Genomic DNA, 23,177 nt, shown 5'->3' on the forward strand with positions numbered 1-23,177 from the left:
GGACAGCTGGGAGGCGCAGCGCGTCTTCCCGCTGTCCCCAGACCTGATCTGCAGGCGGGCGGCGGGGAGAAGAGCGCTTCTCCCCGCTGCCTGTCCCGCAAGCTCCGGGGACAGCTGGGAGGTGCAGTGCGTCTTCCCGCTGTCCCTGGACCTGGTCTGCAGGCGGGCGGCGAGGAGAAGAGCGCTTCTCCCCGCTGCCGGCCCCACAAGCGCCTGGGGGGAAAATAATTTTTTTCTTTATTTCCCCCCAAAAAACTTGGTGCGTCCTATGGGCCAGTGCGTCCTGGGGCGAAAAATACGGCATATGTTTTGTATTTCTGTGAGTTGCCTTGGGTTGTTTTGAGAAAGGATCGTGACAATAATACATTTGTGGAATTTGTCTCACCGAAGCAGAAGATCAGATGGTTTGTATTCCGGATGTGGCATCTACTTCTGTGCTATAGAGAGGCATTCTTCATTGTGAGATGGAGATATGGAAGTTACAGATAATTCACTCCTAGCAATGCTTTGTGGTTTTGCTTCAGTTACTTAACACCTCCAGTAGACCTACACCTTCAACAATGTCTGTAGCTAGGATGCCATTGAAATTCAGATCCACATTAGTAAATTGCTGCTTACATTCTGCAGCCACCCCTTCCATCTGGGTACCTTGCACTTTGTACCTCTATCAAAGCAGGTCACTTTCAACTCCCTGTAGCATCTCATCAGGAAGGGCTCCCATCCCCCATAGTCACACCTGTCTCACTCACTCTGCTTGCAGCTACTTCATTTCATAAATCAGTAGTTAGAATAATAGATTCATAGAATTGTAGAGTTGTAAGGGACACTGGGGGGCATCTAGTCCAACCCCCTGCAATGCAGGAATCTCAACTAGATCATACATGATAGACGGCCATCCAACCTCTGCTTAAAAACCTCGAAGAATAGAGAGTCCACCACCACCTCACCTGGGAACCAGTTCCACAGCAAACAGCTCTTACTTTCAGAAAGTTCCTCCTGCTGTTTAGTTAGAATCTCCTTTCTTGTAACTTGAAGCCATTGGTTCAGGTCCTACCCTCTGGAGCAAGAAAAAACAAGCTTGTGACAGCCCTTTATATATTTGAAGTTGGCTATTCTATCTTCTTCATTCTCTTTTCCAGGCTAAACATACCCATTTCCCTCAAATGTTCCTCATAAGGCTTCATTTCCAGACCCTTGATAATCCAGGTCATCCTGCTCTGCACACATTCCATCTTGCCAATATCCTTCTTAAATGATGGTGCCCAGAACTGGACCCAGGACTCCAGGCGTGGTCTGACCAAGTCATAAGAGAGTGGTACTGTTTTCTTGATCAGGACACTATACTTCTGTTGATGCAGCCTAAAATAGCATTAGCTTTTTTTGCTGCTGCATCACACTGTTGACTCATAGAATCACAGAATCATAGAATCGTAGAGTTGGAAGGGACCCAGAGGATCATCTAGTCCAACCCCCTGCAATGCAGTAATATGCAGCTGTCCCATACATTAAGCTTGTGGTCTACTAAGACCCCAAGAAGCTTTTCACATATACTACTGGCAAGCCAGGTGTCACCCATTTTATATTTGTGCAACTGCTTCTTCCTGCCTATGTGTAGAACCTGACATAAGTTCCTATTTAAATTCATAATGTTATTTTGGACCCAGTTCTCTAATCTGTAACGGTCATATGGAATCCCGATTCTGTGTTCTGCATCATTATCTACCCCTCCCAGTTTGGTGTCACCTGCAGATTTGATTAGCGTTCTCTCAATACCTTCATCCAAGTCATTTATAAATATGTTGAACAACAATGGGCCCAGGACAGAACCCAGCAGCACCCCGCTTGTCGCTTTTTCCCCAGGATGAGAAGGAACCACTAGTGAGCACTAGCACACTTTGGGTTTGGTCAGTTAACCAGCTACAAATCCACCTATGTTATCTCATTCAGTTCACAGTTTGTCAGTTCCAAGTTTTATGGAAGAATATCATGGGGGACTTTTTAAAAGCCTTACAGAAATCAGGATACACTATGTTCACAGCATTCCCCTGATCCACCAAGTTTGTAACTCTGTCAAAAGAAAAAAGAGATGAGATTGGTCTGGCATAACTTGTTGATAAGAAACCCATGCTTGAGCTTAGTAATCACAGCATCTTTTTCTAAATGCTCACAGACCAATTGTTTAATTATCTATACTAGGAGCTTTCCTGGTATCAATCTTAAGCTGATCGGTTGATCATTTCCTGGGTCATCTTGTTTCCTTTTTTGAAGATGTAGACAATATTTGCCCACTTCCAATCTGCAGGGACCTCACTTTTTCTCCATGAATTCTCAAAAATTATAGACAGAGGCTCTGAGATAACATCTGCAGACTCCTTTAGTACCCTTAGGTGCAGTTCATAAGGTTCTGCTGCTCCATCTGTTACTGGCATTGCTACTGGAGCATATTGTCAAACAGCTGACCTTGCTCCTCCAGTAGCTGCTGCTGGTGGTGCTTGAGCATCAACCTGAACTGCTGCAAGAATGTTGCTGTTCCTCCATTTCCACTTAGACACACCTTGCTCATGGGACCTCTTCCAGGAAACATGAACCCCACTATTGACACCAGTGTTGCATGCCACCCCAATCTCTAAGTGGTGCAAGATTTCAGGGGTTCCAAACACTTACCCAGAATTCATGTTTCCTTTGGAAATAAGACACAGTGGATTCTGGTGTCTTTATGATATGTGGTTTATATACACATACATACAACTTGAGCCTACAATGGAAGAGTTTGCAGCATTAACACCCCAAGAAGATACTTCTTCTCCCATAGCCACAGCCTTGGGATTCCAACAGAAATCAGACTTGGCACTCTCTTTCTCTGCCTTTCCAGCCTGCAGCTTTTGCATCCAGCTTCTAGCTCACATCACTCAACTCTCAACTGTGGCCTTTTGTCTTTCTAACTGATAGGCAGTTGAAGGTGGGAGGCCCACCCATTTGTTCTCTGGCACAGAGCCACTTCCTTTGTTCCTTTAGTGACCCATGCTTAGTGGGTCTCACATGCAGCCTACTTCCTCCCCTCTAAAAAAAACATAAATGAATCTAAGTAGAAGATGAGAACGTGAAATTTCCTGTGGAGAAAGACACATGCAACTGATTAAAACAAGGATTTGGTTATTTTCTCCTTGCAGATGGGAGCAGAATACAGCTTCTTCTGTAGTACAGGGTTGATTATTCGGCCAGTGAGGTGAGGTTATTCAGAGAGTTCATTTGTACTGTAAGTAAATAAATCCTGAGTAGCTGCACCCAGTGTGAAAAGCAAACAGGCTGCATGCAGAGGCCTGCCAGATGTTTAAAGACACATCTTAAAACATACACATCTGTACAATGTAAAGTATTTATAGCAATTGATTCCTCTGCCTCCCACATCCCCAGTTTTTGTACAATTTAGTTTGCTCTAAATGTCACACATTTCTCTAGATTAGGGTAAATTATTTTAATTAAATTGCCTGAATTGACTGAACGGACCAGGATGATCTTGGCTCTTCTCCTGCCGCAGCAGCGTGTGATCAGTTTCAGACATGTCAACAGTGTAGGGTCCTCTCTGACTCATCCCCCTTTGTCTTCCGCTCCCTAGTAGACAGACAGGAGCTGGAAATCAATGTGGCATCGATGCTCTCTATTCCAGGGGGAATATAGCATCACATTAATATTGCAACCCCTGCTGGAGAATTTGGATAAAAATCCAGGCTCCAGAGGGGCTTTGTTCGAGCGGCCAGCTTGCGGATGCTGCCACAGCATGAGAATGAGAGCGGGCAGATGTGTTGCCGGCTGGAGTATTATGCCATGTCAGGAAGAAGGGGAAAGAACAAGCATTTTCACTCAAGCCGACTTTTGGGGTTGATGGCGCCAAGTGAGGTCCTGCTGGGAAAGTCAGCATGAGGCTCAGGAAGACTCTAATCAGCCCTCTAGTAAGGCAGGAGCTGCCTCAGCTGCCCAGATTTCTCAAAGGAAGGACAAAGCTTTCCTACAGCACACCCTGAGAGTGGCCAGAATTAAAACAGCTTGGAAACATAGTTCTGCATCTGTTCTTGTTTTTTGTTTTTTAAGAAAAAAGAAAAACGAGGAAACAGTGTGAACTAAAACAGGTTTTGGATCGTAGGAACACAGCACTTCCTCCTCACACCCATTTTATGGCAGGGCTCAGGCTTACGCAGAAATAATTCAGGTTTGCCTAGAGACAGGAACATCCATTTAATCTAGCTGCCAGCAATGTTTATACAGAGATAATGTAAAAGAGTGATGTTTTCCATATGGAGCAAGAGACATGTGCAAGTACCTGAGCATAAGGACATCAGAAGAGCTCTCCTGGATCAGACCAAAGGCCCATCTAATCCAGGATGCCGTTCTTGTGGTAGCCAATCAGGTTACCTGAGAATCCTGTAAGAGGGACCTTAGCACAACTCTCTCCACTTTCAGTTCCCAGGAACTGATATTACCTCCAATACTAAAGACATTACACAGCCCTCACAACTATCACCCACTGATAGCCTCATTCCCCATGAACCTGTCCAACCCACTCTTAAAGTCATCTAAGTTGCTGTCCATCACTATGCCCTATGATAGTGAGTTCCACAGTTTAAGTATACACTATGTGAAGAAGTCCTTCCTTTTAGTCTCTCTTTAATCTTCCCAAATTCAGCTTTGTTGAATGACCCTTTATTCTAGTGTAATGCAAGAAGGACAAAAGCTTTTTCCTCTCTACTTTCTCCATACCATGCACCATTTTCTGTGCCCTCCCCTCCCCTCCCCACCATTAGTTGCCTTTTCTGAACTGAGCCGCCAGATCCCTCTCCTCCAGCAGCTCAACAGGGTGCAAAAAAGCCCTCTCCGCCAGGAACCCCACTTGACAACATAAGCTTGAAAAGCCATCAGGAATGGCATTTTAAAATGACATATAACCTGCCTGACTTCCTGCCTGACCCTTGCAGCATCTTTTATTGAATCCTGCCATCTTTCATTAAGAGCTTCTGAGAAGTGTAACTCTGACCAACAGGGCCTAGAATTATTTCAGGGAAAGAATGAATGTGCTTTAAAGGTAAAGTTCGTACGCAGTACTGTTTACTGTGCTTCAGTTATGAAAGCAACCCTAGGAGCAAAAGATGTGTGCAGCTATAACCTGAAAAGAAGGATGTGCACACTTCCATTGAGATCTCCTTTATTGAGATCTCCTTCAGACATGTATATGCATATATTATAACATGGCATGAGAACATCCTTGAAGCACAGTATAACATCCATGCCAGATTCTGTGATAGTTCCAAATTCTTTATCTGTGTGTCTATGCAATCACAGAAAAGTACCTCCCTTGCTAATAGCAAAGTCTTAAGAGTATAAGTTTAAAACTAGAAGTCATGGACATCCAATGAAGCTGAGGGTTTGGAGATTCAGGACAGATAAAATGAAGAACTTCTTCACACAACACATAGTTAAACTTTAGAACTCGCTCTCACAAGAGGCAGTTTCCCACAGGCATTTGAGTGGTCACTGTGAGACTGGACTGGGCTAGATGGGCTATTGGCTTGATCCTGTAGGCTTTTTTTATGCTCTTAAGTTGACCTGTGGTAGATGAATATTGCCTCATTGTTCACAGTTCGGGGCAGTTGTGGAAGGAAAACAAAACCAGCAGTTGTGTGTATGGCTCTGAGGGCAGGAATACATGTCTGGGACTGTATGTGGGATCCTCATTTCCTGGTGAGTGGTTATAGTGGTAGCGGGAGTATGTGATTTGAATGGGAGAAGACACACATACGGACAGGTGGCTCAGCAAAGAATCTCGTGACACCTAAAAGAATTATGGTAGCATAAGAGTTAGTGAGCTTTAGTCCCCCTCATCATATGCATGAAGTATTATCCTGAATTGCAGTTATGTATTTTTGCATGAATCCAGATTTCCAAGAGGTGAGAGACTCATGGGATTCCAGCACTAACCCAGCACTAACTGGTTTCCTTGGAATGAGTCAATGGAGATGGTGATGTCTTTAGAATACAGTCATACCTCGGGTTGAATGTGCTTCGGGATGAGCGCATTCAAGTTGCACTCCGCAGCAACCCGGAAGTAATGGAGCGTGTTACTTCTGGGTTTCGCCACTTGCGCATGCGCAGATGCTCAAAATGGCGTCATGCGCAGAAGCGGCGAGAAGCGACGTGCGCAGACATGCCATCACTGGTTACGTTTGCTTCTAGATGCGAACGGGGCTCCAGAATGGATCCTGTTCACATCTAGAGGTACCACTGTATATGGTTTTATTTACCCATACATGCCACCTGCACATAGGATGGAAGGGCTCACAGCATTAACAGCCCAACAGATCTTGCTTCCCCATTCTGGTCCCAGGCAGATTCTCAAGCTCATAATTTGGATCCAGCACAAAGCAGATATGTCTCTCTGTGTCCAGCTTGTTAGAATCAGCTAGATCTTACCTTCAAAACCTCTTGTTCTTCCACTTTACAAAGTGATGCTGCTTCCAACTATGTATGGGGGGTTAGCCTCATTTGTCTCTGTGACAATGTGGCGGCCTCTTCCTAATGTAAATGCCAATACATAACTGGCTGAAAGATTTGGCTGGTTTCTGCTCATACAGTGGTACCTTGGTTTTTGAACATCTTGGAAGTCAAACGTTTCAGTTTCCAACACCAAAAACCCAAAAGTAAATGCTTCTGTTTTCAAATGTGCCTTGGAAGTCGAACGGCTTCTGCTGAGCTTTATTTCAATTTTCTGCATTGACTTTGCAGCCAGCCCTTTGCACCTCGGTTTTTGAATGTTTCAGAAGTCGAACGGTCTTCGGAATGGATTACGTTCGAAACCTGAGGTACCACTGTAGAGTCTGCCGTCACCTACACAGCAACACAGGTTTTGAAGGAACCAATGGGTATCACCCATACTGACCCTCCCCCCAAACTATAACAATATATATATATACATGTGGGGGTGGAATTAGAAGGAAATGAAGTCAGAAGGAAGTGAAAAGCAAAAAAGCCACATATGGTGATCACTACACAAGAAAACAGTCATCAAAAGCATACATACAGTGGTACCTCGCAAGACGAAATTAATTCGTTCTGCGAGTTTTTTTGTTCTATGAGTTTTTTCCTCTTGCGAAGCGCAGATTCCCTGGGTATTAACGGTTTTAAGAAAAAGGAAACAAACTCACAAGACGTTTATGTCTTGCAAAGCAAGCCCATAGGGAAATTCGTCTTGCGAAGCAACTAAAAAAACGAAAAACTCTTTCGTCTTGCGAGTATTTTGTCTTACGAGGCATTCGTCTTGCGAGGTACCACTGTATTCTGACACATATATTCTGGCATTTGTAAACCAATTTGAGAGCAACCATTTCACCCTCTTTCCCAATTAACATATGTAGCGTGATTTTTAAAAAAATAAATCAACAAATGATAGGTGTAGGTAAGGGCAGTGCTTCCTTAAAAAGAAAAAAAGAGAAAAATGTGCCAGAACTCACCATGAAGTTGTTACAGTAAGTGCCACTCTTTAAACATGGGGGGGCACGGGGGAGATGTTGGTACTGTGTACCCTTGAGTACCCCCGGAAAAAGCACTGTAAAGGGTTTAATCCACATCCTTATTTGCAACCCTCCAATTCAGAAAGAAGTGAGAACCATCACTGGTTCACCTGTCACAGTAAATCCCCCCCCCCTCAGTTCAAGCATTATTTTTGCAAGAATGGGATTATAAAGGCAGGTTTTACTGGAGTGTTTTTTGTGGTGCAGCACCTGAAACTTGATAAACTGGATGGGGTGCAATTTCACCGTTCTACCTAAGCTTCCTTTCCTGACATACTTACTTGGAAATAAGTACTCTTGAAACAAATCAAATGTGCTTGTGTTAACAGCTGCTGTTGTCTTTGCTTTCACCTCTATGTGGAACAATATCATCTAGATAAATATGAGTGTGATTTGGCTGGGTGGTGAATCTTTCCATCACCAGCAAGTTTTTGAGAGTAGTATTGGCAACCATTTGGTCATTTGGTTGGTTTTTTTATTATTTTGAGTTTATGTGATATTTGTATGCTGTTTTGCCAACAGCAACGTTGAGTGCAAAATAATAAAGCATTAAAATGAGCAAATAACATTTTCATTAGTATAATCAGCAATCACAATAGCATATAAGTAAAGTAAAAATAAACAATTCAGTAAGCAATTAATGGTTGTATTGACACCAATACCAACTCACAAAATTCAAAAGAATTAATCAGAAGATGTTGCTGAACAGCAGCCCCCTCTCAGTTGATAGATAGATGATAGATAAACTTTATTCACGTTAGCCAACGGCCATAGCAACATAAAACAAGCAATATATACAAATAATATATATACAAATAAAAAAAGACCGCAATGGGTAAAAAGGGCAATCAAGTCACCAAGATTATCGTTCAGATAGTGGCCCTTAATCTCATTGCACCCTCGCCCCTCCCAGTTGGCAGCATCCTCAAGAACATAAAAGAGCCTGCTAGATTGGCCCATCTAGTCTAGCATCCTGTTCTTACAGTGGCCAACCAGATGCCTGTAGGAAACCAGCAAGCAGAACATGAGTACAAGAGGACTCTCCCCTCCTGTAGTTTTCAGCAACTGGCATTCAGAAGCATTACTGACTCCCAACTGTGGAGGCAGTACATAGCCATCGTGACTGGTAGCCATTGATAGCTCCATGAATTTGTCTAATCCTCTTTTAAATCCATCCAAGTTTATGACCATCACTGACTCCTGTGTGCACAAGTTCCATAGTTTAACTATGCACCAGGGAGGAACTTCTTCACTCTCAGTCCCAGGCAGAAGGTTTTTCCATAAGTCTAACCACAGGCCTGGTGGAGCCCTAGATGGAGCACATACAATCCCTTGCAAATAGAAGCACTACATTAGGCTGTTCCATAGTTTAAGCCATAGTGGCAGCAGAGCTGCTCTCACAGCTCTGTCCGATTCATTTGAACCTTATTGATTAAAATTGGGAGCGTAGGGATCAAGATTAAGGGCTTAGGGGTGAGATCTTTTGACCTTGGTGAATGTGGTCTGGTGTTAAAGTGGAACTGATGTTAAAAATGAAGTAGATCATGTTCATCTACTATCACATACCCTTTCATCCTTCCGCGGATATTTATTAGCTCATCATTCACACAGTCAGGCAGGAACTGACTTCTTTCAAAACATAATTTCTATTTAGTGGTAAGAAATAGGACTGGACTGTAGTCGCTGCATTTGGAAATAGCCAAAGATTAATTCCTATTTTGTTCATTTGAGGAAACATGGCATCACGATAAGGTCAACTTTATTACCATTCAGCTAGCAAATGTCAACACTACTTCATGTAAGTTTATCTCAGGGGGGAGGCAGTTTTTTGAGAAGTCATGGGAGCTTTGGGGATAATTATAAATGGAGGGTTCAAGCTGGGTAATCCTCAGTGAATTACAACCCTTGGATTTAACAGTATTTTAATTTCCTGAAGGGTAACAGTGTTTGTCTCTTGTAGCAAAAATTAACTAGAATCTTGTGGTGCCTTATAGATTAACAAGTGCATTAGGACATAAATGCATTAGGACATCATGGGCATAAGCTTTCAGCCACATTCAGCCTGAGCCTATTATATGTATATATGTGTGTATATATTATTTATTAGCTAACCTTCACCCCAAAGTCCCAGGGCGGGTTACAACATTAAAACACAATATTAAAATCAGTTTAAAACAACTTACAATCACAAAATAAGGTGGTGCCTAAAAAGATGCCTCTTGAGTGTCAAATGCCCAGAATAAAGGGTAGATATAGAAGAATATATTCAGAAGCAATTAAACAAAGGAGATCGGTTCAAACACTGTGAGGCATGCAAAGATTTATTGATTGTTGTTGTTTAGTCATGTCCGACTCTTCGTGACCCCATGGACCAGAGCATGCCAGGCACTCCTGTCTTCCACTGCCTCCTGCAGTTTGGTCAGACTCATGTTTGTAGCTTCGAGAACACTGTCCAACCATCTCGTCCTCTGTCATCCTCTTCTCCTTGTGCCCTCCATCTTTCCCAACACCAGGGTCTTTTCCAGGGAGTCTTCTCTTCTCATAAGGTGGCCAAAGTACTGGAGCCTCAGCTTCAGGGTCTGTCCTTCCAGTGAGCACTCAGGGCTGATTACCTTAAGAATGGATGCGTTTGATCTCCTTGCAGTCCATGGGACTCTCAAGAGTCTCCTCCAGCACCATAATTCAAAAGCATCAATTCTTCGGCGATCAGCCTTCTTTATGGTCCAGCTCTCACTTCCATACATCACTACTGGGAAAACCATGGCTTTAACTATACGGACCTTTGTTGGCAGGATTTCTTGGTTAGATACCTACTATTTAAGAGCGGAAAGGCTAGATATATAAAATATAATTTAGCATCCTAAGCAGCACAGGACTTCTCATTCATGGAGAATAATTATAATCCCCATTATGTATGGGATTTCTAAAAGGTGCATGAAATGTTAGGAACTACCTCAGGATGTTTTGCATATTGTGTAAAACACGTCTTTCTCTTCTCTTTCTTTTTTTTTACGTTACGTTATGTTAATGTTAATTATTGTGGTACAGGTTTGCATGAACGCCACTATGTACATTCCCTTGTTATAATTGTTCTCTCTGTTTTATATACATTATAAAATGAAATACAGTGGTACCTCGGGTTACTATTTCTGGGTTGGCGGAGTCTTTAACCTGAAGCATATGTAACCCAAGGTACCACTGTAATGAAAAGCTTTACAGAGAATAGAATAAAACAAAGTCTATTCCCTGCACTAGAGGTGATATTTATTTATTTATTTATTTATTTATTTATTTATAATTTTCATTTATGACAAATAAGCATTTCAAACAGGATTATCTTTACATATCATATTTTGACTTCCCTCCCCTTCTTTCTGGTGGTTCCTTATATTTATTTTCCTGCACATCCCAATATAAATCTATGTTGTATTTTATTTCCATCCATTTCATGTATGTTTTCAGTGCTGCACATTTTTACATTAATCCTGCTAATGTCTTAATTTGTTTATGATGAGTTTGTAAATATTCAATAAATGATTTCCATTCCCCCTTCAAGACTTTGTTATCTTGATTTCTTATTCTTCCAGTAAGTTTCACCATTTCCTAATATTCCGTTAGTTTCTGTAGCCATTCTGCTTTTGATGGGACATCTTCCTCCTTCCATCTTTGGGCAAATACCATTCTTACAGCAGTGGTTGCATACATAAATAAATATTTATATTGTTTAGGTAACTCCAATCCTTTAATTCCTAAAAGAAAAGCTTCTGGTTTTTTTTAAAACAAAAGTTACCTTAAACATCTTTTTCATTTCATTGTATATCATTTCCGTCTTCCTCTTCTCTTTCAGTGACTGTGACCAGTTCCATAGAAAAAGGTATGTGGCTGTTTATGCATTTTCAGTTGAGGGGTGAAGGAAGCTTCATGCAGCGTTAAGCCGTGTTGTTTAACACCATCATGTGTACTTTGGCCTTTAGCGTCCTTTGTCATTTGCACAGGCCAATTTCTCCACTAGGTATTTCTTGCTTTCTTGTAGAACAGATAAATATTTCCCTGTCAATCACCTAACGTGAGGGAGAGTTCATGCTTTTTCATTTATTCATCTCCCTGAAGACTAGACTGTCTTGGAAGCCAAGCATTAAAACAAAGAGGATGGGGGGAATCAGTGCCCCTCTATGTCTTCCTGATTGCTCTTTTTCTCCTTTAGTGGCCTACCTCACCATATTCCATGTGATCTTCCTGTTCTTCATATGGACGTATTGGAAGTCTATATTTACTCTTCCACAGCAACCGGACAAAAAGGTAAAAAAAAAAGCTGGGATACTCTGGAGCAGCAAAGGAAACAGTTGAATCAAGAGTTAGTTCTGCTGCCTTAAGAATGTCTAGCCAAGCTCAGGCAACACCCTTGGCCAGAGCCACCTGCTTCCCCCACAGTAGCCTGAGAGCAAACAGATCAACAGTGGGTGGGGGTGTGACAGTGGGGGAGAGAGATGCAGCATGATACGAATTGTAATCATCCCAATGTGATTTGGTCAAATGACTCTTTGTCAGGGGCTGTCTGTAGTAACTTACGTTACTATCACATAACTAACTACAGTGGTACCTCTGGATGCGAAAGGTATCCGTTCCAGAGCCACATTCGCATCCAGAGCAGAATGTGCATGCATGAGCGGCGAAACCCGGAAGTAACACGTTCCGTTACTTCCGGGTCGCCGCGGAGCACAACCCAAAAATGCTCAACCTGAAGCAACTTCAACCCGAGGTATGACTGTATATTATAGTAGCATGCCTCCATAAAGTTAGTTATAGTTGTGTTATTATAACAAGTTGGTTGAAACCTGTGTGGACTCCATGGTGACCATGTAAGTGTGCTAGATACATGGCATACCCTTTGTTTAGTCTTTGTCCTTAGTGGAGAGAGGGGTGGCCATAACCCTGTTGTCACAGTCTGACTACTTCCTGGCAAAGTTTAGACTTCTGACAACAGCCAAACCATTAGTGGTTGGGGACGACTCTGGATGGTCTGTCTCCAAAGACTAATGGAGCCAGATAGGTTCCTGGCTGTTCTGGGGGATTTCCCTGTGGACAGAGCCAGTGACCCTGTCAAGGCCTTGGTCCGTCAATACCATCACTCCAATGCTGCAAGGCCCGCACTGCATCATGGTTTACTGAGTTGTGGCAGATGGCGGAAAACTTGCTCCAAAGATGACGAAACGCTTACTTGTTCATACAACTCTGCCTGAGAACTGGTGCTGAAAGCAGTGGAGAAGAACTACTTTGCTGCCGGCATCACCTTCTCAGTGAACTGTCCAGCAGTTATTTCAGGTGGCCCCAAGGCTAACTGTACCAGAAGTGCTGAATGACACCACACACACACACACACACACCACCCCCGAAGCACTTGGTAGCATGCTGTGAGTGTGTTGCACTGTATTTTGGGGATAAAGTCACTCAACTCTGTAGCGCTTTAGATGTAGCAATTGTGCAAGCCCAGTCAAGGTGTTCAATTCAGCACCTTCCCATATTTTATGCAATCTGTTTTGGGGCTTTGTCTCTTGTTTACCACTTAGAAATGCAAGTGACTAAGTGGTATATAAATGTCTTAAATAAATAAAATCCTCTTCTTCTTCTTCCAGTTCCACATGTCTTATGCTGACAAGGAGCGCTATGAGAACGAAGAGAGACCAGAGGGACAGAGGCAGATCCTTGCTGAAATGGCACGGAAATTGCCCGTGTACACAAGAGCAGGGAATGGAGGTCAGCTGCACAGACAGCCTTTGAAATGTCCACCTCATCACTCTAAGCGGCACACACCAGCAACCCGCCTCATGAAACATGTCCTTGCCCTTTTGACTTTAAGAACCTTAATGCGGAGGGAATCATATTAGTTTAAAAGGATTTCCTTTTAACTTTCTCTGTCAGTCTTTGTAGTAGAGAGGAAATCCCTTAAAGATGTTCTTGATTTGTAAGAAAGTGGCTCAATGCTTTGTGACCATATGCTGCCTCAGTCTCCAGCTGCTGTATACATTCAGAGATCTAACTGGATTTCAGACCTGAATTGTGCTCTTAAAACATCAGTAGTCCATTGGTAGAGTATGCACTTCACTTCCTTCAGGAAGGTCCCATGGTTTTGTATATATACATACATATATATATATATATATATATATATATATATATATATATATATGCAGGTTTTGGTGTCCTCGGGTGTCTTCCCGTGTAAAAGTTGGGGTGTCTAGGCGACGTTTCGACGAGGTCTCACTCGTCATCTTCAGGCTGGTGCTTTCGGCTTCTTGTTCCAGTAACAAGAAGCCGAAAGCACCAGCCTGAAGATGACGAGTGAGACCTCGTCGAAACGTCGCCTAGACACCCCAACTTTTACACGGGAAGACACCCGAGGACACCAAAACCTGCATTCCTGTACCCGTGAAAATCTACGAAAGCAAATATATATATATATATATATCCCAGCTCTTTCCTCCAAGGAGCACAATGTGGCATACACATTTCTCCCCCTCTCTATTTTATTGTCACATGTGAGGTAGGCTGAGACGTCGTTACTAGCCTAAGGTGCACCCGGTGAGCTTCATGACCGAGTGGGGATTCGAACCACCACTGGTCACAAGTAGACAATGGATCCATATTATGCTCATTTAAGAAGCAGCTTGATTCCATAGATAGTCACCCCCAGATGTTTTGGACTACAACTCCCATCAACACCAGCCAGTATGGCCATGCTGACTGGGGCCGATGGGAGTTGTATTCTAAAACTTCTGGAGGACACCAGGTTGACAAGTGCTCCTGTTAAACTTGAAAAAATTAATTGGATCCAGCACAGTGTGGGACATCACGGCCATATACATGGCTAATTTTAGCCTTCTCACATCAGAATTATATACTTCTCTGATCCTAGAAGCTAACAAGAACTGCCAGCTCAGAACTGGTTGCTTTTAATAGTAGGACTTTGATTTGCAGTAAGTGAAAAGAAGTCATTCATGAAGTCTAGTTCAACCAGGGGGTCTAAAGACAAATGTGGTTTACATTTGTGAAACATGCAAAGCCCCATCACAAACATATTTTGTATCTAATGTTTGCTCTTTACTAAAGTGTTTAATGGGACGCGGGTGGCGCTGTGGGTAAAACCTCAGCGCCTAGGACTTGCCGATCGAATGGTTGGCGGTTCAAATCCCCATGGCGGGGTGCGCTCCCGTTTTTCGGTCCCAGCGCCTGCCAACCTAGCAGTTCGAAAGCACCCCCGGGTGCAAGTAGATAAATAGGGACCGCTTACCAGCGGGAAGGTAAACGGCGTTCCGTGTGCTGTGCTGGCTCGCCAGATGCAGCTTGCCACGCTGGCCACGTGACCCGGAAGTGTCTGCAGACAGCGCTGGCTCCTGGCCTCTAGAGTGAGATGAGCGCACAACCCTAGAGTCTGTCAAGACTGGCCCGTACGGACAGGGGTACCTTTACCTTTACCTTAAAGTGTTTAAATCTTTCAAGCTACTGTTAATGCCTTGAATGTCTTCATATTCATGCTTCCAATTTCATAGGACTATTAATAACAAATAGCATTTATTTTATTCATTTCAAAGCATCAATCAAGCTTGTAAAATCAGGCAGTATTATCAGAGGAAATGGTCTTGCTTAAAGCTGCCTATTGAGAGTGAGATTTGCTCACTCCCATCATGGCTAATGAAGGCGTTATGGGGTGTGCTTCTTTGCAGCGATTCGATTCTGTGATAGATGCCAGCTCATCAAACCTGACCGCTGCCATCACTGTTCGGTTTGTGCCATGTAAGTTTACCAGAATGATTTACATCACTATAACTCCACTCGTGAAGAAGAAAGCTAGCTCTTGATGCTTCAAGGAGAAAGATAGGGCAATCATGTGCTTGTCTACATTTGGGCATCATTTTACTATTAATCCACTTTCCTCCCATTCGACCAGAGTAGTCCACACTCACACATATTTGAATTTGTGTATGAGGAAGAACTTCAGTCTTTTCTGTTGATACCAGCAAGTGTTCCCTTTTGTGTTTGTCCCCACCTTCTAATTTGTTGAGTCTATTTTGCCAGTTAAGTACTGACAGAGCATGCATATCCCTGCACCCACACCTGTTTGTTTTTGAATGAATGAGTGAATCTTTATTTGCATCAGCCATCGGCCATAGCAATAAAACAACAATACGATATACAAAAAATGAAAATAAAAAGTCATTTACAGTATATAAAATAAATCTTGATCTTCCAAGAGAAAGGACACTGTGGCAGTGACTGGGTGGCCCAGAATGGATGATGAGAGAGGGGTGATAACCTCATTCCTCAAGTCTTTATAAAGAGTTTGTTTTTTGTTTAAACCCTGCCCCCCCAGGAAGTGCACAAAACCACACACAGGCAGTTATAAATTCTCAGTATAGTTTTTAATTTAAAAATATAACACGAAAAAACCAAAGATAGTATTATTTTTGTTCTTTTGGTGTTTCCCTTCATGGTATCCTGATCTTTTTTTCCTTTTTACAGGTGTGTATTAAAAATGGATCATCATTGCCCATGGTGAGTGGCACCCCTTGAATTCTATCTTTCTCATATCCTCCAGATGTTTTGGACTACAACTCTCTTCAGCCACAGTCAGCATGGATGCTGGGGCTAATGGTTGTTCTAGTTCTAAACATCTGTGATGCACCACAGGTTACTGTAGAAAAGCCTTTGGCAATAGCTGGGATCCTTTGAGGACAGATGTTCTAATGACTAGCAAAGACGAAGTGTTACCTGTGTGTCTTAGTGCTTCAAATGACCAACTGTTATTATCTGAATACATAAATGCCATAGACACCTGTACCAAGTATAGTGGGATATGACAGCCAGTGGGGAAAAGTATTTGAAATTACTATTCAGTGGAAATTCATGTCTTCTGTGCACCAGGATAAAAGGTTTCCTAGTATTATTAACTATGGGAAATTGCTAACCCAGTTTTTTGGGTTTTTTTAATAGGAAAGCAGGATCTTTTGGTTGAACACTCCCCAGTCTGGAGCACATTTTAAATCAAATTTGAATTGAGTATCTGTGGCACCCTGGGAATGAAAAAATCAAGTTGTGTTGTTTCTTAGGACTTTCAGCCTTAATAAATAGATGGCTTGTGTTTTCTGTAGAAAAAATGAGGTTGGAATATGAAAGTAAATGAGACTGAGATTATGCCCAAGTGCTGACGTGGAACTTACTTCCCCAGAAGGCAGTGATGACCACCAACTTGAATGGCTTTAAAAGAGGATGAGACAAATTCATGGAGGAGGCTATGCTCTGGCTCCACAGCTGAAGGCAGCAGTGTTTCCAAAATACCAGTTGCTGGAAACCACAGGAGGACAGAGTGCTCTTGCGCTCTGGTCCTGCTTGTGGGTTTCCTAGAAGGGCCATCGGCCTCACCCAGCAGATTCTTCTTATGTTCCTTCTTATAGCAGGTCATAAGGTTGATGGCACTCTGCAGTGATGCTCCATCAAGGAAATAAGAGTGCTTTTAACTGCTTTCACTTTGCTCCCAGCCCCATTATGCTTAACGTGGCTTTTTTTCCCCCTCCTTTGCTCTCTAGGGTAAACAACTGCATTGGATTTTCTAACTACAAATTCTTCCTGCTATTTTTAGCATATTCTCTTTTGTACTGCTTGTACATAGCTGCAACAGTCTTCAAGTATTTCATCAAGTATTGGACTGTAAGTTTTTGAACCTGACTGCTTTCTATGTATTGTTTTTTTTAAGACACTCTGGGTTCTAATATTAAAGCAGTGACCATAGCTCAGCTGGAAACACACGTTTGTTTCCATGCAGAAGGATCCATGTTCCATCCTTGGCATCTCCAGGTGGTAAAACCACTTTCTGAAAGCCCTGGAGAGAGCCTCTTCCTTTAGAGCAAACAACACTGTGTTCAGTGGTCTGACTCCAATATATGAAGCCCAAATCAAGTGGTCTTCTAATTAGGCACAAGTAAGATCTGCTAGCCGACAAAAGATTTACTGGTCTTTTCACATAAAGGGTGGATTATGGATGTAAGTCATATCCTGGACCTGGTAATTTTGTTTTTCTTTCTTAAATTCTTTTTTACGTTCATTGGAGAATAACTGAGAATACAGTGGTGCCTCGCAAGACGAAAAGAATCCGTTCCGCGATTCTCTTCGTCTAGCGGTTTTTTCGTCTTGCGAAGCAAGCCCATTGACAGCTTAGCGGATTAGCGCTACAACGGTCTAACGGCTTCTAGCGATCAGCTGTTAAGCGGCTTATCAGCGGATCAGCTGTTAAGCGGCTTAGCGGCTTAGGAAAAGGGGGGGGAGCGAAAAAACCCGTGGGGACTCGCAATATTTTTTCGTCTTGCGAAGCAACCCCATAGGGAAATTCGTTTTGCGAAGCGCCTCCAAAACGGAAAACCCTTTCGTCTAGCGGGTTTTCCGTCTTGCGAGGCATTCGTCTTGCGGGGCACCACTGTATATCTCATTGCAATAACAGGCTGTCTTCCTTATCTTGAGTCAGACCACTGGTGCATCTAGCTCAGCTCTAACTGGCAGCAGCTGATGTGCGCTGTATGTGTGTGTAGCGCTTTGTGGCCATTTTTGGGTTGATTATTTTTGTGGTGATCAGGCTGAGGTTGTTGGGGCTGGTAGGGGTTCTAATTGCTTTGAATTTAGTGCCTGGTCAATTTTAGTCTTGTTCTTTGCTGTTTGTTTCATAAGAAGAATAAGAATAGTATTATCATCATCTCTCCATGATTCTTCCACAGCCGGAACTGCAAGACTGGTAGGAAAGATGTGCGAATCTGCTCACTTTCCTTTGCTTTCCTTTGCAGGAGGAGCTGACCAATGGGCGTGCCAAGTTCCATATTCTTTTCCTCCTTTTTGTGGCAATCATGTTTTTTGTTAGCCTCCTCTTCCTCTTTGGCTACCATTGCTGGCTCGTCAGCCAAAACAGGTCTACGCTGGGTAAGTTATTTATTGCAGCTCCTCTGCAGAATTCTCTGGTTAGGAGCAGAGGGTGTTGGCAAACCTTGTTGTTGTTGCTATTTTTAAACAATAGCAAGTCAGAAACTGTAGCTGAACTACTACAGATCATCCAGAAATCTATCAGTAGATCCCAGTCTATCTTCTGTTCACCTCTTCATTAGTGGACCTTTGTGACAGTGAAAACCCAGTCTTTGTTTGTTATTTTATTTTATTTTATTTTATTAAGTGTAATCCTGCTCTTCATGATTTTTTTTAACTCAAGGCTACTGGAGTGGCTTGCAGATGTGATAGAACCTGCCTACAGATGTGATAGAACCTGCCTCCAGGCTTTACTGTCTAAAAATGCATGACACAAAAGGAAAATGATGTGAGGGGGAAGAGAAAATAAGAAAACTTATGTACAGTGGTGCCCCGCAAGACGAACGCCTCGCAAGATGGAAAACCCGCTAGACGAAAGGGTTTTCCGTTTTGGAGGCACTTTGCAAAACGAATTTCCCTATGGGGTTGCTTCGCAAGACGAAAAAATCTTGCGTCCCCCCGCGGGTTTTTTTCCGCTTTTTTCGCCCTTTTCCTAAGCCGCTAAGCCGCTTATCAGCTGTTCCGCTGATAAGCCGCTTAACAGCTGATCGCTAGAAGCCGCTAGACAGCTGTAGCGCTAATCCGCTAAACTGTCAATGGGCTTGCTTCACAAGATGAAAAAACCGCTAGACGAAGAGAATCGCGGAATGAATTCTTTTCGTCTAGAGAGGCACCACTGTACAAGTTCTTTGGTTCAAGTTATTCTGCTGAGAAGCTGTGGTGGAATGGTTCAAGGGGTGGATAATCCCAAAGTTGCTCGTCTCTATAATCTGTCACTCAAGGGGACACACCTGGTGCATCTGAGTATGCAGAAACCACTACTATTTTTCAGTGGCCACTTTTCACTTCCAAAACGATAGGCATTCAGCTATCAAGTTCAGTATAGGAGAGTATGGTAATAAACAAATCACATTTTATTTTTGTCTGCAGAGGCCTTTTCAGCTCCTGTGTTTCCTACTGGCCCTGATAAAAATGGATTTAATCTTGGCATTAAAAAAAATCTTCAACAAGTGTTTGGAGAGAAAAAAAGACTTTGGTTCCTCCCTGTGATATCCAGGTAAGCAGACAGGAAGCTGCTGTCAGCCTAAGAGTAGTAGAGTGCTAGATCTCTACAGTAAACTACAGAACTAGACAGGAGAGGCTGTCCGACTTTCCTTTGGTGCAGGGGACAGCAGCAGCCTAGATCAAGTCTGTGTTTTGTGAATAGTTTTGTAGTTAAAAGTAGAAACAGAATCTGCTTTCTCCTTCTCCTCCTCCCCTCTCTCCCTTCCTCCTTCTTCTGGATGGAGCCCGGGTGCCTTTACCAATTTGTTGCCTTTGTCTCCACAGTCAAGGCGATGGACATTTTTTCCCAACAAGAACTCTGAGTGAAGCAAGGAATCCACTGCTAGCAAGTGAAGAGCAATGGGAGGAAGATGGGTTGGACGATGATAACCTCGGTAAGGATGGGAAATGCATCTGGAACCTACTGTTTTGGGGAGAGTCACTGTGTTGCAACAGTAAGGTCTTGTGGCACGTTAAAGACTGACACAAATATTGCAGCAGGAGTCTCTGTATCATAAGGTGCAAAAACTGGACCGTGAAAAGGATGGATGTAGATATCCATGGATAAAGTAGGGTAGGGTGGTATGGTGGCCTCTGATGCAAAGTGGGATTTTGAAAATGAGTAAGATTTGCTTCAAACAGAAACCACTCATCATCATTGTTATTTATCACTATTGCTTTTTCAATTTTTATGCCACTTTTTTAGCATCAATGAGCCCAAAGGGACCCACAGCACAATAGCAGAAGTACATAGCAAAAGAGCATTCATACAGTACAAAAATTAATACCATTTCATTTCAAAACATAATATGGCAATACAAATAATTCATGTTGAAAATCTCAACATTATACCATTTTTAATTAATTATAAAATAGGCCATACAGTTCATTAAAGCATGTATCAATTGATCAGATATAATAAGCTTTCCAATGCAGTCAGGTATCAACAAATAATAAAACTAGCAGCTGGTTCCTCAGACCTGCCAAGAGCAGGAAATAGCAATCAGACATTCTAGAGTCTGCAACAGCAGCAGGTGACCACTCATAATACTCTGATGCAGTTCTTAAAGGCTCCATCAGCAACAGAGACATGGGGATGGAGGGTTGATGTTCATTCTCTATCCCTGCACTCTAGATGTTCCTGCTGCTTCTGAATGAGGTTTGGTTACTGTGGCTAACCATCCCATTTATTGCTCCTGGAATCAAAAGCAACTATGAGTCACACCCTCTGACCTCATTGGCTGCAACAGCAGCTGAGAGGAACTAGCCAGGCATATGAATTTAGAGCAGCCAAACAACAGGAGCCACTTCCATGAGCTGCAGAGAATCCCAGCTGACAAAGTGTCAGGGAGAGCTAAGCAGCTGAGCAAATCTAACAGCAGGGCAACGAGGCCAGAGCACACTCCTTTGCCCCTCCTTTCTATGACCTAAACAAACCCTGTGCTTCCAATAAACAACTCTGTAAACTACAAGATTTATGCAGTGCGTAGTTAAACTATGGCACCCACTATAGGCACCAACTTGGGGGGCTTAAAAAGGGATTAGACAAATTTATGGAGATAAAGGCTGTAAGTGGCCACAAGCCATGGTGGCAGTGTTCTGCCTCTGTAGTCAGAGGCTGTGTGCTTCTGAGTACCAGTTGCTGGAAACCGCAGGAGTGGACAGAGTGCTTTTACTCTCCAGTCCTATGTGAGTGCTTTCCACAGGCATCTGTTCAGCTACTGGACTAGATGGGCCATTGGCCTGATCCAGCAGGCTCTTCTTAATTTATGTTCTCCCCACATCCTTAAAAGCAGCTGTCTGGGAAGATTTGGGCAATCTAATTCTCACCACTGAGGGCCCTGATTTCCTGTTTCTCCATTTAAGCAGGAGAAGCAGTTGGAGAGAGCCAGGTGGTTTCTCTCTGTCTCCTGGTAAACCTCCTTGCCCACTGTCAGACTTGCAGAGAGAACAGCATTGTGTTGGTCTTGTGGGGAGGAGCCATACCTGGCCCTATTTGACCCTGATCCCTTTTCATCCACATGCCACCCTCTTAGGAAGCTTCCCCACTTAGAGCTGCTGCAGCTACGCTGGGACTTGCATTGCTTTCAGACAGGCAGGCTAAGGAACAACTCAAAGACAGGCTCACAAGCTGAGGCTCTTGCCCTGTTTGCAGTATCTCTAGCCTTCTGCACAAACTGAGAGGGTGCCCCAGAATCCTTCATCATTTTGCAGAAAGTCTTGGAGTTCCCTTTGAATTCAGACAGGATGTTCCCATTCAAGGCAGCAAAGGTCTGCAGCAGACCTTGAGTGTCAAACCTTCAAAACCTTGCCAAATATTTTGCATGTGCCTAACACAGTAAGTAATAAGCTGCAGATAATTCTTCTGGTACCGGTTTAATTTGTTACTACTGACTTTGTACAAATCTGGTCACATAGCTAGGGAAGGCCTGTGACTTTCTCCTTTGCTGCAGATTGAACCAACGGACTCTCGGATGAAGTGCACACAAGAATAGATAAATAGGCTCATCCCAGCAAGGCTTCTCCTTTAGGCAAAAACAATTAATCTAAAGAGTATCTGAATGCTCCCACCCTTGTTTCTCTACTAGCATATCCAACAAAGCCAATCAGTGGAGCTGCAGAACTGGTCAAGTTGTCTTCCCAAATCTCAGTGTCCTGGAAGCACTTGAAAGGGATTGTGGTAAAACTCCCTCCTCCCTTTCTGGCAAGGCACTCCTTCAACTCCATGTTTGTCGGCTTTCACATTGACATTGTGCTAGAAAATGCTCTGAAGGATGCTTCATTGCAAAATTTAATAATCTCATCTTCTCTGAGACTCGCACTTCGAACTCCAGTGCTGCTGGAGAAATGTACTCTCCTAGGATCTTGGAAGAATTGTTGAAGTGGCTGCGTTCAGCATTGTCTCTGATGAGTGACTAAGATTGTCATTAGTGCACCTGGATTGGGGCAACATCTTCTCCTGATGCTACACCACTTAGATTGCAGGAAAGGGAACTCATTACATGCTGTACATGTGTGTAAGAGAGAGCGGGGGATGGGGAGAGGATGTTGCTAGATTGTGGTGCAGTGCACACACGCCTATTCAGTAGAAAGTCTCACTCAGTTCCATGGGGCTTAGTCCCATGGTGACAGGATGTGAAATTACAGCTTTAGTAACTTTATTATTATTTATTTAAAAGTGTTATAGTCCACATTTATGAGTAAAGCGCACTCAAAGCATATTACACAGTGACAGTAACGGGGGGGGGGGAATCTGACAATAATGAAGTAGAATAGAATGCAAAACCTCCTATAAAGCTCAAATCTTTAATAAAACCAGCAATTATAAATACACACCCAGTCCAAATATAAAATTATGCCCATAGAATAAAAGTTGCTGTCATGCTGCTGATAAACAATCCATGATTTGGCTTAACATAATGTCTTAACCTGGATTTGTGGTTTGTTTTCCCCAGACTAACCATGTGCAGTGAGCCAATAACAAACTTTGGTTTCTCCTCCTCTGAACATCCTTTA

General features: G+C 43.0%; 1 protein-coding gene and 2 long non-coding RNA genes across 3 annotated transcripts in view; 1 reads left to right on the plus strand and 2 right to left on the minus strand.

The window, feature by feature from the left end:
- The window catches only part of LOC309362329, a 368,586-nt gene that overhangs the window by 209,620 nt on the left and 135,789 nt on the right, over positions 1-23,177 (minus strand). The window lies entirely within an intron of this gene.
- ZDHHC15 (zDHHC palmitoyltransferase 15) overlaps positions 1-23,177 on the plus strand; it is a 36,340-nt gene that overhangs the window by 7,684 nt on the left and 5,479 nt on the right. The window contains exons 2-10 of the mRNA XM_081897935.1: positions 11,407-11,433; positions 11,764-11,858; positions 13,193-13,313; positions 15,281-15,350; positions 16,077-16,109; positions 17,141-17,261; positions 18,386-18,518; positions 19,548-19,674; positions 19,947-20,056. Coding sequence (XP_081754061.1) covers positions 11,407-11,433; positions 11,764-11,858; positions 13,193-13,313; positions 15,281-15,350; positions 16,077-16,109; positions 17,141-17,261; positions 18,386-18,518; positions 19,548-19,674; positions 19,947-20,056 — 837 coding nt within the window. The remainder of the gene's footprint in view (positions 1-11,406; positions 11,434-11,763; positions 11,859-13,192; positions 13,314-15,280; positions 15,351-16,076; positions 16,110-17,140; positions 17,262-18,385; positions 18,519-19,547; positions 19,675-19,946; positions 20,057-23,177) is intronic.
- LOC309362348 lies at positions 14,006-15,274 on the minus strand. Its single transcript, XR_014164934.1, has 2 exons — positions 15,027-15,274; positions 14,006-14,653 (listed from the first exon to the last, which is right to left on the minus strand). It is a non-coding gene; the product is annotated as an uncharacterized lncRNA (long non-coding RNA).

This window comes from Podarcis melisellensis (genome assembly GCF_964234715.1).
Source record: "Podarcis melisellensis genome assembly, chromosome: Z".
Taxonomy (NCBI): Eukaryota; Metazoa; Chordata; class Lepidosauria; order Squamata; family Lacertidae; genus Podarcis; species Podarcis melisellensis.